Consider the following 16,972-nt stretch of genomic DNA (forward strand, 5'->3'; position numbering starts at 1 on the left):
TTGACAACTCAGGTATGCATGCGTGATGCTAACGGCAAGTATACATATTTTCATTTCAAATTAATTAGCCAGTGCTTATTCGATGGTAAAAATTCATTACTGCTTTTAATGATTCAGATTTGTACAATGTTTTGAATTACTTGGATAGCGATGGTATATTCCTTAAGAAAAAAGATCAAGTCCAGCAAAACTAAGAGAAGCAGCAGGAAACTATTTAAACTTGATCCAATTTAAATTTGATACCCTTCGCCGCCGCGTCTGTGCGATTAAGTTGATATAACAAGCGCTCTTCGATATGTTTGACGGCTTCCACAGTTAGCACCAATGTATCGTGTTTCAGCATCGAATATGTGTTGAGACCATATGAAGGCATCAAATTCACGTAACCCAGTTCGTCCGTAGCATAGCAGATGTTCTCCGGGAAAATGTCCTCTCTGAAATTATACCCAAATTTTAATTATCTATGATCAAATTACTAGAAATGTTCCTCATGCCTGTCTACAATTAGCACGGATGGCCCCCAGTTGCGCTCTTTTATCAACTCCTTAATGAACTTTGGATCACGCGTGGGTATCTCAACACTATCAATTACATGGAGATCATCTTGCGCCAATTTTACGCTAAGTGTTGCCGTCAATCCCATTACCCGCTTATAGAATGGCAGCATATAGAAGTGTGTGGTAGGTGACCGTGGACCGTGCGCAACACCACCACCACGAAATAGTGGTGAGCGAATGGAACCATGTCGCGCACGACCCATACCTTTTTGTGGCCAAGGTTTGCGTCCACCGCCACGTACTTCTGCGCGCGTTTTAGTATGAGCAAAGCTTACATAACGATATTTACGCTGCCATTCTATGTTCTCTTGTATGACATCGACGCGGGGTTGGGCTGCGAAAACGTCGGGATGTAATTCTATAAGTCCCAATTTGCGTTCCTCCACTGCATCGATGTTTTCAATCCAAGCTTGTCGCGTTGCCGACTGGTTCATAGGTTCATATTGCGGCCAGTTTTGTGGTAATATGAGCGGTGCCACAGGCTTTGTTATCGGCTTCGTTACTTCTGGTTCTTCCTTGGCGGCATCGTGCGTGGCACGGATTGCAATGCCGCGCAGCGACGGCACTAAAACATTTTTAGTTTTATTTAACAAATTCAACATTTTTTTTATAAAAAATTTAACAAACACGGGGAAAATGTAAATTGAAAAGCATGACACAAACACAGCTGTTTTTGTTTTGACATTTCTTAGACTACGAAAAGTGGGTGGTATAAAAACAAAAACAGCCAAGTGGAAAAATATAAAGTTGATTTTATGGCGCGATTTTATGGGTACTTGGTCTTTAGCAATACAAAAATTAGGGTACGTTCACACAGCAAGCGTGGCCGAGCTTAGCGAAGCCGTTCCCTGGTGAGTGAAGCTTTCAAATTGCTGTAGCTATATGAAAGTGTTCATACAGCAATCATTTCAGAAGCGTTATGGAGCTGAAAGCCAAGCAGTTTTTAAAATATTGTGAAATAGTGCCATACAAGTTTGTTAAATTTACAAACTTTAACAACAAATTCCTTAAAAGCTATAAGGCTCCTGGCTTTGAATCTTCATATAGACAACTATTAGACCCCCTCTACCTACCATATTTTAATTAATTCCGTTCTCTGGAGTTACCCATCTAAAGCCCACCCCTAAAATGTAAAATGCTATAAAACTGCGTACTCAAAATTTCAACTAATTTGAAATATTAAAAACTTGAAACCCGATTAGAAAGCAAAATGAAAAGAAGGTTCGGAAATGCATCACCAAACCTTGTTTTAATAACTGCAAAACAGAATAACGAAATAACGAAAAAAATTTATCATGAAATGCACCCCGTGCATAAAAAACTTTCAATCTCGTTTAACTTGAGTTGCCCTGTTTTGGTATGACACTGGGAAATGTCAATTATTGACGTTCTTTATTTGTCTGCTAAAAAGTATGCACTGATTTTGTGCTTGCCAAAACCTTAGCAGTAAATTTGCAGGAAGTGAAAATATTTTATATTTTATTCGTTATCAAGGCTGCAATTGCAAACTGCAAAAATGCTTACAGACATAGATGACGATTTCTTTTTCGAGGAGGATAAAATGTAAGTTAAAGAGCGCATTCCCCAAAGAAAATTTCATTGCATACATAGTATGTCTGTCTGTTTTAAAACATTTGTATGGTTTGTGTAATAAATCAATACCATTGCATATTGTGAAACCTATTTACATATTACGTTCTAAATTAAACAAAATTTCTAAATCTCTGTGTGTTTATGAGTTCGTTTAATTCGTTATTTTCAAATACTTAAATTTTTATAAACAATTCTAAAATTTCCAATGATTAAAATACCATTTGATGTACATACATACATACATAGTAAAAGCGTTGAATTGGATTCTGCCATCGCGCCACTACTGCCTATCGATAAGTAAGTACAAATCATAATAAAGCACTCGCTTGACACAACAAATTGTATGAAACATCATACATTTCCCCAAGCTCTACAATATCGGAACAGCAGCAGCCATTAGAAGAGCAGAGTGAACTGAATTTAGATGAGGCCACATTCGATTTTGATATTGAATTGGTGGTTGACAAAGAAGTGAAGGCGACAGCATCTGCAGATGATGATATTGCGGAAACAAGTGTTGTTGTACCCTTTTTGTGTGATCGTTCAAATGATTACGATAGGCAGAAATTTGAGTTAGAGCGGCTGTAAGTTTTTACTTGTAATAAACGGCCAAGAAGTGCTTACTTAAGTCGTAGGCTAGTTTTATAATGGAAATATGTACTTATTAGTCCTTGTCTACTAGGTAGACTCTACTTATATACATACATACGTGTACGTGCAGTGCTCCTGTAGTAGATATAAAGCTCGTTTTTTATATGTGGAGCGAGTCTAATATACGTACATACATATGCATATAGAGATGTAGCTTAAATCCATAGGTTTAATGTACTTATAGAAATAAAGAAAATTAGTTTTGCTTGCTAATGAAATACGTATTTTAGTTTTGATTGTTTTAAATTTTATGTTTGGTTTATTTTTTTTTTTTTAATTTAACTCCTAAAGAAAATCAATAAATAAGCTAAAGAAGTTAATTCCCTAAAGCGTGCAAATACAATTGATTTTTTACATTTACAATTTTTTTTTATTAAAGGAAGTTAATTATTAAAGAACAGAAACATACACAGCATAATCCAGTAATCTATCGCCAGCTTTTATTTTCTCCCATGCGCAATCGCAAATACATACGTTAAATAATATTATGTAGATAGTCAATGAAACAAGCCGAAAATAGCTCGCTTAAACCATTGACCAATACGAGGTGAGAACAGCAACCACTGCTCACACTTGCATCATACTACCTTACCCTAGATATTAGTCACCATAGACCAGTAGCGAGGTTTTATCCTCTACGAAAACCGTACCAAGACTATCGTTCGCGCAACATCCGCAAGATCAGAAACGCAACAGTCGATCGCTTCATACCCGTTGGCAGGAATTCGAAGATTCGTCTGTGCTGATATACCTGATCGATTCTGACAGGTTTATCCAGGGCATTCCCACGGTGAGTATTTCAATAAGGATAATAGAGCTCTCGTCTAATAATAAAAGTGCAACAAGTGAAATGAGCATCTTTAGTCCTGCAATCTCTCCAGCAGAGCTATCAGACTGTTGTCAACAGTAAAGCCTCTTTCCCAAGCAAAATATGCACCCCGAGACACATCATCGTACTTAACATCAAGCTAGAAGCCTGTCGATGTCAGCAACGCTAAGCCTTCTAAGGCGTTAGCCCTGTTCAAAATCTCTATCTGGATATTAAAAAACTTGAACTTACGGAGTCAAGTACATCACGGCCGCATATAGCGTATTTTTGTCCACCCTGATCACCCTGAACTGTGAACATTGAGTGGGATCATTCCCCTTCTTAAACTAAGAAGAAAGTGGACGCAGGATAATCGTATAGGACCATGTTGTGGATTCCGTAAAGCACACCACCATCACAACTTTAAGCGCCATCATCTTACAGATAGGCGTGGGTCTGATTCAATGTAGATCCTGAGATAGAACGATTCTAGTCTCTGCGAAGACAGTCAGACCTCGTCGCTTAAAGTTCGGGCGAATCCTTGGATAACCAATTATCTGCGTGGACGTCAATAGTCAGTTAAATTTCGCAACATCAAGTCCAAGTAGAATTAAGCAGATGGTTCCTGCCGTTTAATCTCTACAGGGCCAAACACCCTCCGCTGCCAGTTGCAAACGGGATCAAACATCGACAGCTTTTGATTATCTCTCTGATCATTTCCAATGTCAGAAATGTCGACATCTTTGTAGCGAAATCCACTACGACAAAATCCCGGAGTCACGTTAGATAATCTTTTCTCTTTCTCGCCGTATACCATTTGCAATAAATTACGTGCCAGGAACAAAGTCCCCAAGTCACTAGCTGGCAGTACAGTGGGGAGGCGAGAAAGACACCCTATCTACAACGTACAAAGTAATCTACCGGTGGAGGCAAATTACGCAGCGACAATGTGGTCGCCAGAAACGAGTAACACACAGTGGAGAGATTTGCAGATGTGCCAGAATGCAGCTCAACAATGGCTACAGAGGCTGGCATTACCTCCATGCCCAAAAACCAGATAGTGGTGGTGAAAGAACATAACATTCTGTTATCGAACAGTTCCAAGTAAAATACTATCGGGACCGCCTTTAATACCCGTAAAGAACACGTCGTGCCTGGTGGTGGACCGCCGCCCATTAATATTGAGGAAGCAGAACTGTCAAAGAGACCAGGTGCTAGCACAGCTCTGCTCCGGGCTGTGCCACAGGCTCAACAGCTACCCCTCTCGTCTGAACACAGAAGCTTTATGAACCACGCCCAAAGACGTTGACCGTTTTCTTGACCCCGGGTTGCTGAGGATATCACCTGGCGGGATATTTGGAGGTTGAGCACTGCTGCTACAATAACAACAACAACAGATGAGAGTAACAAAAATGCAACTTTGGAGAAGCAAGGTCCCAAACCAAGTGGTATACCGTCTGAACTGTTAAAAGCCGTCGGTGAAGATCTGGATGGGCGTTTGTGATATTGGAAGCTCATAGTAATTTTGCACAATCCATAAAGGGAGCTACCCCGCTCTTATCGGCGGATAAGTCGTCTCTATATTTTCATACCGACGAATATATATGTATACATATACTTATGTACATACTATAATATAAGTATCAAAAGTAAAAATAGAGAAAAAGGCTAAAAAATTAAAAGGGGGAAAATAGATAAATTCTATGAGTTCAACATTTTCAAATTATGTGAATGACCCTTACGGACTTTCCCCCAAATTTTAAAATCTTATGGTGATTTCGTTTCTTCCAAAAAATTTTGCCGTTTGCCTTCATTTTAGAATCGAACACGAAAAGAGAAAAGGGCAATAAAAAAGGCGACATTTTTTGGTAGAAACGAAATCACCATTAGACTTTATAATGGACCTTAATTTTTTGGCAAAAGGAACACAAATTTTCGTGAGCATGGAATATACAATTTTTTTTTTTACCACCCTAATGTACATATGTAGTATGTACCTACGAGTAATTGGCTATATTACTTAGATAGTTTACTTTGATTACCCAGATCTTAAGTATTTAAGTACATACATGCGCAAATAATGTACCCATTTTTTCTACCCTCGTCATCTATGGCTTTTATTGTTTTAAGCACTTTTTATTTTACATGTCATGCAATAGTGTGTATGTAGATACATTTGTATGTATGTATGATGAGTATTGTACCCTCCTAAATGTCCAATTCATTAAAATCATATCTTATGTACTGTAGCATAATTAGCCCTTAGGGATCTCATCACCATCATTTTACATGAGTAACTGTAATATGCTTCAAATTATAAAACAAAAATTTATTTTACTTACCCAACTGCGGCACACAGGGGCATGACTGTGACAACCAATTCGGTGGTGATTACCAAGGACCAAAGTAATTTGATAGGCATTAGCATTGGAGGTGGTGCACCAATGTGTCCCTGTCTATACATCGTACAAGTAAGCTTAGAATCAAAACCGTTAATTTTTAATAGCTTTAATACTAATACACAAATCCTTATTTCCCGAAAGGTCTTCGATGGCACGCCTGCAGCGCGTGAAGGTTCTCTACAAAGCGGCGATGAGTTGTTGGCAGTCAACTCGGTCAGTGTGAAGGGTAAAACCAAGGTGGAAGTGGCTAAAATGATACAAGCCGCCACTACAACTGTCACCATACACTACAACAAGCTGCATGCCGACCCGGAGCAGGGCAAATCGCTGGATATTATATTGAAGAAATTGAAGCATCGCATTGTGGATAATATGTCGAGTAATACAGCAGATACTTTGGGCCTCTCGCGCGCCATCCTTTGCAATGATTCACTGGTAAAACGGTTAGAAGAACTTGAGGGAACCGAACTGATGTACAAAGGCTTGGTGGAGCATGCGCGACGCATGCTGAAAGCCTATTACGATTTGCTGCAAACTTACAAAGCCTTCGGCGATTGTTTCACACAGATTAGCGCACGCGAACCGCAGCAACGCGCCTCTGAGGCGTTTCGCATGTTTGGCGAATTTCATCGAAATCTCGAAAGGGACGGTCTCGGCATAATCAAACAAATCAAGCCAGTACTCTCCGATTTGGGCACGTACCTGAACAAGGCGATACCGGACACCAAGCTGACTGTGCGCCGTTATGCCGATGCGAAATTTACTTACCTCTCGTACTGTCTGAAGGTGAAGGAAATGGACGATGAGGAGCATAGCTTTGCTGCGTTGCAAGAGCCGCTCTATCGCGTCGAGACGGGCAACTATGAATACAGACTAATTTTGCGTTGTCGCCAGGATGCGCGCAACAAGTTCGCCAAATTGCGTACCGATGTATTGGAGAAGATGGAATTGCTGGAGTGCAAACATGCTACTGATCTCAATCAGCAATTGCGCAGTTTGCTTGATAGTTTGGCGCAACTGAATCGTTCAGTGGTCGAGCGCATGGACGCCTTGCCGTCACTTTTCCCTATCGAGGTTGATTTTAAAGAAACTGACTTCCAATACAAGTCCAGCACGTTGAAGCCCCAGGACGTGGACGAAGAAGATGAGGAGAGCAACGTGCGCACTGAAGCGAATACATTACGCGCGTCGAGCACCGAAGTTGTTTGTGGCCTAGAGGCGGTCGAAACACCAGCGCCCGTAATGAATGTACAGCAGAAGGGAAGCATCTTAGACGATCTTGACGCGGCGGACAATCAGTGTGCGGAAAATAATGAAACGCTCTTAAAGGAGTTGGGTCTATTCGGTGTCGATCTTATGTCCAATCCGCAAACTTTGACGAATCAAAAGGATTCGGTTGCTGCACAAAATGGTGCTTACGATTTTGATTTGTTTCTAAATCAGACGGCAGCAACAACGACGCAATTGGAGCAGGATTTAATGTCAGCGAATGCGTCGGAAACAGATTTACTGTTGCAGTGAGTTGGCGGGCGGCTAGGTGGAAAATGAGCTTCGAAAAAAAACAGATTAAAAAATATGTATTACCAAAAATTAGGCGATAGATATGTATCTATATAACGGTAATGGCCCAGTGTATTAACAAGTTAACGGTTATATTGGAACCATTGCGATCTAGGTTTGATGCAGACACGTTCATATGCATTTAAAAAAAAAAACAGTTACTTGTTATTTTGAGAAATTTGTAATTCTCAGCATGAAATTAGCATTTTCCTATTTGAAGTATGTATGTATGCAGATTAGGGTGCATTGCAAAAACCAATTTGGAAATACCTCGTAAAATCTCATTATATTAATTTCGTGATAAAATTTTTAATTTTTTTTTTTGCGGATATTTAAAAGCTTAAACTCATCTATCATTTAAGATGATTTTTGAGAAAAAATATTTTTAAAGGTATTTTGAAATAGTTCTAGCTCAAGTGAAGCATACAATTTTTCTGAAATATTTTGACCGGAGGTCTTAAAATATATAATACATTTTATATTTCCGATTGGAAACAGTTTGTTTTTTTGCTGTGTAGAGAGTGATGCACTGTAATGTAGATATGTTTAAGTATTACAATTTTTATGAGCATCACAATTATCCAACAGAGTTTGAGCTGTGTGAAAAATAACAAAAATATAAATATAAAATATAAAACATGTCCTAAGTAATTATATTTTATATGGTTTATGTATTAAATAACCAATAAAATTATTTTTGTGTACCTATATTACATGCTTCATGATTTTGAAAGTTTACAACTTTTCCACAGAGAGATGCGTTTTTTATACAACAACCGATCAGCAAGCCTCTACTCGGCGCTCACACCTGCTTCCCGAGAGAACCATTTATCCAACCGATATATATACATATGTACATTAGGGTGGGTCAATTTGTATCGAAATATTTTTCGACTATGCATGTATAGCGCATACGTGTAATTCTAAGCCACGTTTCCTGCGCTTAGCTTTAAATTAGCCGATATAGGACGGGCTTAGCACTGCCACTAAAACAAGATCCAATTTTCTCCCCCAGAAAGTTAGGCTACTTACCGACTCAAGAACATCCTCCCTACCGAATAGTAACAACACTGAAACTAGTGCAGAAGATGAACCTGCCGCCCCCACCGCCCGACTGTTACGAATAGTAATTTAGCGGCTGAAAAACAACAAAACTACTGGGAATGACGGCCTGCCAGCTGAGCTATTCAAGTGCAGTGACGATTTGAAATGATACTCGGCATGATCGTGCCTGCCCAATCCACAAAAGGAGACCCCTCTAACGAACGGATTCGACCTTATTGGCTTTGGCCTTAGACATTAGTAAATTCATCATACACGACGCATTCACAAAATCTTGTAAAAAATCCTCGGGAAGACGGTCGACACTCACCACATATGTGTCGCCTTAAAGCCGCCTTCGAAAGCATGAAAATGAGCTGTCTTTACGCCACGATGTCCGAATTTGGCATCCGATGCGGTATCCGCTGGCATTCGGGCAAAATCACAATACTCTGGTTTCGCTATTCATGTTTCAAGGTGTGAGTTCTAGAATAACTTCCAAGAATGTTGTTAGACAAGCTCTCATGGTTCCAGATATGCATACGCATGCCACCTTCGGATCTTAGTGAGCGCCTGGATGGCTCCCCGTTGTGTAGATCTATCAATCCAGATGATAGTTTCATAAGTTATGATGGGTTATATTATCCCCATATATACGAGGGGAGGCTGAAACGTTTTGAGCCTAAGTACCTTTAGGTGTCATTTTGGCCCTATTATATATGGCGACTGATAGCCGATAGACAACCATATACTAAAATGTAACCCGTAAATTCGAAATGTACACGTCAAACAAGTAATTTTTAGCAAAAAAAACCGACTTAAAAAAAAATATATATATACATATATTTCATGATCCAATGATCGGATCTACACCAGATTAGAATGGGACCACCTCTGAGACACTACCTTTCCGATGCAAATAGAATTCTCGGTTGACGTGGTCCAAAGTTATGCGGTAACATACATCAAAAAAAAAAAAAAATATTCCGACGAACTGATAACCTCCTCCTTTTTTGGAAGTCGGTTAAAAAGTAAATTCGGTTGACAATACAAAATGCGATGTTGGTAGCTATGGCTACTAGACCAGAAACTAGACACCAGTCGCGATACATAATAGGGCCATTAATGCCTCCTTCTCCTGCGTGCCACTAATTGTTACTCTGTAATGCCGTAAGTAATACGCTGTGCGATTGCCTATCGCATCGCATTTCGCTTTCGTATCGCATTACAGAGTAGCCCCCCTGTTCTTTCCATTGCATAGGCAATTCCCAGCCTCATAGAGGTTTGTTGGCCACTGACCTACTATCTCAATTGTTCACGGCTTGTATTCGTCCGCAATTTTCGATTTGAAGCAGAAAAAATAAGTTTTTTTTATTAAATTTTTTACAGGTTTTCGGAACTTTTTAACCCCTGTATTCACCAAAAACGTATAACAAAATACATTTGGCTCATTAAGACAACGGGCTTGTTCGAGATGTAATCACAACCGCAGTGTTGCGCGAATTATTAAAGAATCACGTTCGGTGTGAATTTCTAGCAACGTTTTATCAGTTGGGAAGTTGCAACAGTATTGCATATTTTCATCAGTGCTGCAGTATTGCCGCTTTTATTACGTGCCTCGAACAGGCCCAACTTCTACGCGATGAAAACATATGATATTAAAATCAAGTTATTTATAGAAACCTACCGATAAGACTTCAAATGCGCAATAAATAAAATTTACGTTAATTTCAAAATTACGCGATGGAAACATAAATAAATATTTTTAGTACTATCAATCAATCCACACCTAAAACAAACTACATACTAACGATATCTCGCACCAATTTTTTTTGTTGAGCAGTGTAATAATTAACACAACAGATTTGAGTTTTTGTTGCTTTAGTTATATTTTTTAATACATATTTTCAAAACGAATTTAAACAATTGCAATTATAATAAATTCAGTTTTACAGTCATGGATATGTAAGTACAGTTGAACACTATGACTGCAAAGTATTGTACTTTTTCTCCCAAATAGTCTTACAACTTTTTGTTCGATTTGTTTATTAAGCTAAGAATATAGTGGAGCGACGAAAAAATATCTAGATGATTCACCAACTTAATTAAGTGCGGTAGTACGTAAAAAAAGAGCTGAAATCTTTGTAAAACGACTTTTGGCGCTTTTATCGTCGCTCAACTATATCCTTAACCTTACTTTGCCGGCACTAATAATAATTATTTTAGGGTTCCAGCAACCAATATAATAAGTAATCACATTTATGTATAAATGTAGGAATTTAAATGTGCATTTGTTCTTTAACAACAAAATGTTTACATATGTATTTACAATTGATGAATAATTTTGTGAATGTATGTATATAACCAAGAAAAATAAAATAAATAAATAAATGATTAACGGGAGAATAGTGACACAACATCTAAGTACTATAATAAAGTCGGTAATGAGAAGGGAAGCATAGTACATAAATACATACATACTGTAAAAAGTTCAAAAATGTAATAAATAAATTTATATACATACATTTGTAGGAAAATAAATAATTTCATTAACTAAATATTTTAAAACTATTTGTGTTTCTATATTACAATAAACTAAACGAACATTCTAGGAATTAAAATAGTAACAAGAAGCATATAACATATGTACATTTAATATTTAATACAATTTCAATAATTTCTGTTACATCTCTAATAAATCTAAGCCGCAAAAAACACTAGCCTAAATACGTTTTCAGCAAATTCGCTACGTAGAACAATCGCTCAATGGGGGTATTCGCCGAGTCTTGCAAAGCCCTTGCACGGTGCACGGATTGCACGGTTTGCAAAGCTGACCCATAAGAAAACCGGTACTTACCGTGCTTTGCAAGACTCAGAGAATACCCCTAATGAATTCGAAACTTCAAACGTGCTTAGAGCCTGCATTTACATACATACATGGTTGAGCTATGTGTGCTTGTTATGCAAAAGGAAAAAAATATCTATAATTACCATTACACATAGCTGTTGCTTAATACTATTTTGATACATCATCAAGCATAATTTAAAGAGTGTAATAGACGGTAGACTTTGTGGGTTTTTCGATATCATTACACATCTTCTACACCCTTCAATTGTAGTCATACACGATTTGGAGTTTTTGTTTACATTTTTGATTTTCATATTCACTGGGATTGTCTTGTATATATGTATGATGTATTTATACAGATACATATATATATTTCCTTATAAGCCTAAACGCCTACTGTTCCTGGCCTTGCGAAGACACTCTCTCTCCCTGCTGATGCTGCTGCTGCTGCTGCGACTGCGCCTGCTGCCGTTGGCGTCTAAGGCGCTGCGCATTATTGTAACAATTTAAATTAGCTGTTACACGGCTTAGCAACTCTGTCATGCGATTTGGTATTTTAAGCAGCTGCTGACGACGCTGTCGCTGCTTGTTGATGTTGCTCCTATGACCTTTCTCTGCAGAATTACCATTGAGTTGCTCTAAAACAGCCGAGTGCTGTACGTAAGTAACAAAGGTGTTCGCGTGCTGCAAGTCTTCTAGATCGACAAGGTCGTGCAATGTTTCTACCGACACTAAACGCATATTTACCAAGCCTTCAACCAATCCTGCAGCGACACTGGCGCTTAACTCATTGCCATCACCACTGGCACTGGTACCATGATCGCCAACAAGAGACCCAACATTTACGCCAAGCGCAGCAGCTGTTGTAGATGTTGCATGCATCAGCATTCGGCCACCATCACCTACGCCAGTGCTAGCACCTAAAGCATTGTTGCTAGCAATAATGGCGGCGCGGTAATGTGCCGCGCCCAGCGGACACTAGGCACATGTGAGTAGCGCGTCGTCGAGTAGCTTCACGCGTAGCTTTTGCTTATAGTGATATTCCTTAAGGTATGCTTTGAGGCGTACCGGCAGCTCCAGCTCCGATATGCCGTCATAGGTGGTATTGGAAACAATGGCAGCGCGCGCCAGCTGTTGCAAAGAGAAGACTGTCTTGCGATGGAATGGTACAGTCAACATTGGCTCAAAGAACATGACACTACCGGGATCCTTGTAGTGCTCCAGTAAACCGGTCACTGTTGAAGTACTAAACACTGCTGGGTCGTGGCAATCGAAACTGTTAAAAGGAGAGAATGAAAAATTAAGTGAGCGAGTATTAAAGATTTTAACTGGGTACAAATGAATTTTGCAAAATAGCAACCTGTCACTCAACCCAATTAAATGGCGAGTTACACTTGAAACACGCTTACCTGAACTTGTGTCCACTTTGCTCAATGCGCGCATGCAGCGATCGCCCGTACTTTCGGAATGTTACCGAGAATAGATACTCTTCTTGCGCCGAGTCGCGCAACAAGAATGTACCTTCGGGCTTGCCTTCCAGTAGACGCTCGGCCTCATAGCGATCCATTTTGCCCCAGTAAAAGCTCGAGTTAAAAATGCGCAGCAAATCTGGCACAAGATAATGCACAAAATCTACTTGTGAGTGTACAATGGGGCCGCTAGTCGCTGACGCTGACACCTGTGTGCTACTGTTTCTTAGCAACGAAGTGGGCACTGCGCATACTTGCTCGCGTTCTCCACTACTTGCATCGCCGCCAACACTGCAACTATTCCCAGCCACGAGTTCTGTGGTCATCAAACGTTCCAAACCGACAGCCGTTGTGGATGGACACACCACCAAATTAATGGCAGAGATTATTACATCTTTGTTAGCTGCCCAAATAGCCAGCTGATTGGTGGTTGCCGTCGTCTGTTGTAATGGTGAAAGTGGAAGTGTTGCCGTTGAGGTAGTAATCGATAATGGAGTGCCGGGCATAAGTGCATTGGAAGTTGTCGGCGCAAAGGCATTACTTATTGGAGTGTCATGGTAAATGCTGGAAGAACTAGCTGTTGTTGCATCGCCGCCACGAGGCCGATATTGATTTTGTGTTTGTGATGCCGACAGCGATGTTGGTGACGTTTGTGCAATACTGCGGGAATGATTGCTGCTACTGCTACTGCTGCTGCTGCTGCTGTTATTGTTATTATTTCTATTGCTGTTTGAAGAAATTTTATTGAGCTGCGATTTACTGCTGCTGCTGGATGATTCCAAAATGCTTCTAAAATTCATGAAAGCCGACTTTGTTTTCTGACGCCGACTTGTATCGGGCCGCGTGCGTGCTGAGGTTGTAGCCTCTTCGTTAACCTCGTAATACTCAACGGCACTAGCGCTATCCATCCCTTGTTCCAATAGCGGCTCAGTAATGCGTAGAGCATTCAAGTGTGCCGGAAGAGATGCTCTATTATTATTTATATTACAACCACTGTATGTATTGTTTAACGCTGAGTTGGGAGAACTGCCAGCAGCTCTCAATAAAACCGCATCACCACGCGGCACCTTATTCGAATTCGTATCCACTAAACGGCGATAACCTTCGCTATTTGCCAACGTTGGAGCGCATGACTCGGCTGCTGTAGTTGGCGAAGACTGTGCATTTTCTGATGCATTGTCCATGTCACCCGGCGTATGCGTTTTGAAGCGTATTTTTATAATAATCTGCCCTGATGAGTTGTTGGTCACTGAGCCGAGACCCGATGAGCCTTCCGAGGTTATGGAATCGCCGCTATCTAACCGCAAAACAGGCAAGAGCTTATCTCCGTACACAGTAGCGGCGCTACCACTACTGCTGTTAAGTGATGCGATTGAGTGGCGATAATGTTGATTGTTTTCGCTATTTGCTGAACGCGACTTTGGAAAACGTGACGAATGACGACGAGTCGATTGCTTGGATAATTTAGCTACTGATGATGTGTCTTTAGTTGAATTTTTATTGATGCTAGTGTTACCGTCGGTTAGGCCAGCAGATTGTTTGCTGGAACGGTGCCCCATCGGAAGATATTTCAACAATTTGTTTTGTTTTTTATATTCTGTAATTAAAGTGGCACATCGAGATTTGCTGTATCTGAAAGCAAAGAGAAGAGTTTTCAATTAAAATGTATTTCTAATAAAAAATGATTGTATATAGACTTTAATAATAAGTTGGCCGCGAAGTGCTTAAGTAAGTTTTCATGACAACACGTTAACCTGGCTCTTTCAGTGGTAATGGTAACCTCTAACAACTCTTATAAGGCGATTAAAACGTAATTTACGGACAACAAAACCAGTCATCGCGAAAATAGCATAGAACACTTTGGGAATTACTGTTAATTCCAATAAAGTCCTGTTTAGAATCGTGGCTGGTGTTGGCACGAACGCCTTTGGAACAAAGCACAAATATTCCTTATCACCAAAACTGACAGGTAATCATGACTTTCGCGCATTCAATTTTCCTTGCATGAACTGCCAGAATTTACAGTTAAGGCTATTTCCTTGATTCACTAAATCTAATGTTCAATTCAACGTACTCTCTAGAAATAAATGAGATGCGATGATCAAGCGGAAAGTCGCTTGACGTATCCAGCTGCTTGTTTCATGAACCTTTTCGTAGGTAAAACCACGTACTACAACAGAAACCCAGCAAATTTTGGAGAGTTGTGTAGAGAATGAAGTTGCAAGGTTTTACCCGAACTTTTTCTTCTAGGAAAATTATGAAAATTGTCAAGCGATAAGCTGTTTCACGTTTTCACGGGAAAAGTTATTTTTTTTTTTTTAGTTGCTACACACTTTTTACTCTCACTTCAGAGAGTAATTTTGCTGTTTGACATTTTTAAAGAATTGTATACGAAAGTATTGCATCAGAGCTAATTTCATAAGGAAAAGTTGTGACTTTCAATATAGCCTGTGATTCAAAAGTAAACTTGCTCATGAGCCACCCTTTATTTATATGTATGTGTACGCACCACTTATGTATGTATGTATGTATGTATATGATACAAATATTTTTCTAATAAGCACACACTCTATTTTTGTTATTTTTATTTACTTTATTTATGTGCAAAATTGTATGTACATGTGTACATTCATATGTAGTAATTCAGAACGTTTAAACACACCTCGAAAACACGACGCACTTGTTCAGAGTCAGGCAACGGACTGACTGATTGCTTTATAGGGCTTTTGTCGTAGTCAACTAAAGTCAATTCACAATTAAAAGACATTTGTTATCAATTTTCAAAGAATTCCACCTTCACCGATAAACACAATCGCACACTACGGAGAAATGTGTTTTTTATTTTTATTTTTGATAATTGTATTTATTTTTACGGCATTCATTCATGAGAAGCACTCGGTTTGACGCATGTAGTACTTTTTTGCACACACATGCATATGTACATAGATATATTTGTACATATGGGTATATATGGGGCATTCCATACCAAAATGGGCGGGGTTCACATACTTCATGTGTTTGATTTGTTTAAAATTTTTAGGGTTGATCGATAAACATAAATAATAAATAAATAAATTATAAAATTTAATGGGCTACAAAACTGCATACTCAAAAAAAATTGTAAATTTGTAATGTATCATTTTACTCAACTTCGGTGTAAAAAGAAATTCATAAACCAAATTATTGTAGAGTGCACCCCGTAATACTATACTTAAATATTGCGCAATACTCAGGGCTAACATTGTGATTTTGTTCAATGTTTTTTGAGTTGTCATATTTTCAAAAAATATTTTTTTTTTATCTAAAAAATTTGTATGTGAAATATATTTCAAGAAAAAAATTTTAACAAATTTTTATTTTCATAGAGAATTTGGATGTGTGTATGTGTGATTTTTTTTTCAAATTTTTTCCTCACCCCGTTCTCGAGATATGTATTTGGAAAACTATTAAATCGATTCGTTTTTGTTTTTGTGCTGTAAAGTTTTTAAAAATGTATTAATCAAACTCAAATTTCAAATTTATTTATTATTTATGTTTATCAATCAACCCTAAAAATTTGAAACAAATCAAACACATGAAGTATGAACCCCGTCCATTTCGGTATGGAACGTCCCATATACATATGGATACACATGTGTAAATAAATACATTTGCAATAATAAAAAATAACACTTGTTTACCACATAAACCAACTAAAGCCCCTTAAGAAATGGCAAACGAAAATATTTGGGTTTTTTTCTGTTTTAATCTTTAGCGACGTTTTTCATTCGAAACAACATTAAGTGATCTTAGTATACACTAGCACTGAAAAACTGTCTCTAAGCAAGTTACACCTCTCGTTATTACGTCATTGAGTGATGGGTAAAAGTTTGCTGTAAGGCTGATTATCAACGATGACCCTTACTGCATCAGCTGCATAGAGGATGATGATGTGGAACCACCTCAACACCTGCTGCTCTGGTAGCATGCCTTTGCGAGCCTTAAAGAACGTTTACATTTATGTAAATATAATCTCAATCAAAGCTGCTTCGTTAATCACCCCG

At 38.8% G+C, this 16,972-nt stretch overlaps 3 protein-coding genes across 9 annotated transcripts in view; 1 reads left to right on the plus strand and 2 right to left on the minus strand.

Moving 5' to 3' along the window:
* Window positions 1-78: 78 nt before the first annotated feature.
* On the minus strand, window positions 79-1,265 carry mRpL4 (mitochondrial ribosomal protein L4). The gene is made up of 2 exons (XM_017610447.1): window positions 495-1,265; window positions 79-434 (listed from the first exon to the last, which is right to left on the minus strand). Exons 1-2 carry the CDS (start codon window positions 1,157-1,159, stop codon window positions 215-217), a joined length of 885 nt encoding a protein of 294 aa, XP_017465936.1. The 5' UTR covers window positions 1,160-1,265; the 3' UTR covers window positions 79-214.
* Window positions 1,266-1,639: 374 nt separating this feature from the next.
* Window positions 1,640-7,573, plus strand: PICK1 (protein interacting with PRKCA 1). 4 transcript variants are annotated; one of them, XM_017610432.1, is made up of 5 exons: window positions 1,640-2,120; window positions 2,397-2,447; window positions 2,519-2,734; window positions 5,969-6,080; window positions 6,153-7,573. In XM_017610432.1, exons 1-5 carry the CDS (start codon window positions 2,074-2,076, stop codon window positions 7,530-7,532), a joined length of 1,806 nt encoding a protein of 601 aa, XP_017465921.1. In that variant the 5' UTR covers window positions 1,640-2,073; the 3' UTR covers window positions 7,533-7,573. The 4 variants fall into 4 exon arrangements, with proteins under 4 accessions (XP_017465921.1, XP_017465922.1, XP_017465923.1 ...); XM_017610433.1 differs by lacking the exons at window positions 2,397-2,447; window positions 2,519-2,734 and having other exon boundaries at window positions 1,644-2,120; XM_017610434.1 differs by lacking the exons at window positions 1,640-2,120; window positions 2,397-2,447; window positions 2,519-2,734 and adding an exon at window positions 4,126-5,042.
* A 3,050-nt stretch (window positions 7,574-10,623) lies between these two features.
* LOC108358908 (serine-rich adhesin for platelets-like) overlaps window positions 10,624-16,972 on the minus strand; it is a 30,166-nt gene continuing 23,817 nt past the window's right edge. Inside the window, exons 1-3 of one of the 4 annotated variants that reach the window (XM_017610429.1) lie at window positions 15,522-15,574; window positions 12,870-14,561; window positions 10,624-12,736 (exon numbers count right to left, since the gene is read on the minus strand). In XM_017610429.1, the coding sequence (XP_017465918.1) occupies window positions 12,439-12,736; window positions 12,870-14,488 (1,917 nt within the window). In that variant the 5' untranslated portion in view covers window positions 14,489-14,561; window positions 15,522-15,574 and the 3' untranslated portion in view covers window positions 10,624-12,438. Of the gene's footprint in view, window positions 12,737-12,869; window positions 14,562-14,800; window positions 14,860-14,896; window positions 15,044-15,521; window positions 15,575-16,972 lie in introns of those variants that run through there. The other 3 variants (XM_017610427.1, XM_017610430.1, XM_017610428.1) reach the window with 3 other exon arrangements.

This window comes from Rhagoletis zephyria, unplaced genomic scaffold (assembly GCF_001687245.7).
Source record: "Rhagoletis zephyria isolate East Lansing unplaced genomic scaffold, Rhagoletis_zephyria_1.1 Rzeph_scaffold_00313, whole genome shotgun sequence".
In the NCBI taxonomy this organism is placed as follows: domain Eukaryota; kingdom Metazoa; phylum Arthropoda; class Insecta; order Diptera; family Tephritidae; genus Rhagoletis; species Rhagoletis zephyria.

Coding starts and splice junctions, on each gene's coding strand:
- mRpL4 (XM_017610447.1), bottom strand. CDS start 1,159: ATGTTGAATTTGTTAAATAAAACTAAAAATGTTTTAGTGCCGTCGCTG. Junction 435..494: donor TCCGTGCTAATTGTAGACAG/GCATGAGGAACA, acceptor GTATAATTTCAG/AGAGGACATTTTCCCGGAGA.
- PICK1 (XM_017610432.1), top strand. CDS start 2,074: ATGCTTACAGACATAGATGACGATTTCTTTTTCGAGGAGGATAAAAT. Junction 2,121..2,396: donor TTTTTCGAGGAGGATAAAAT/GTAAGTTAAAGA, acceptor ATACATACATAG/TAAAAGCGTTGAATTGGATT. Junction 2,448..2,518: donor CCACTACTGCCTATCGATAA/GTAAGTACAAAT, acceptor CATTTCCCCAAG/CTCTACAATATCGGAACAGC.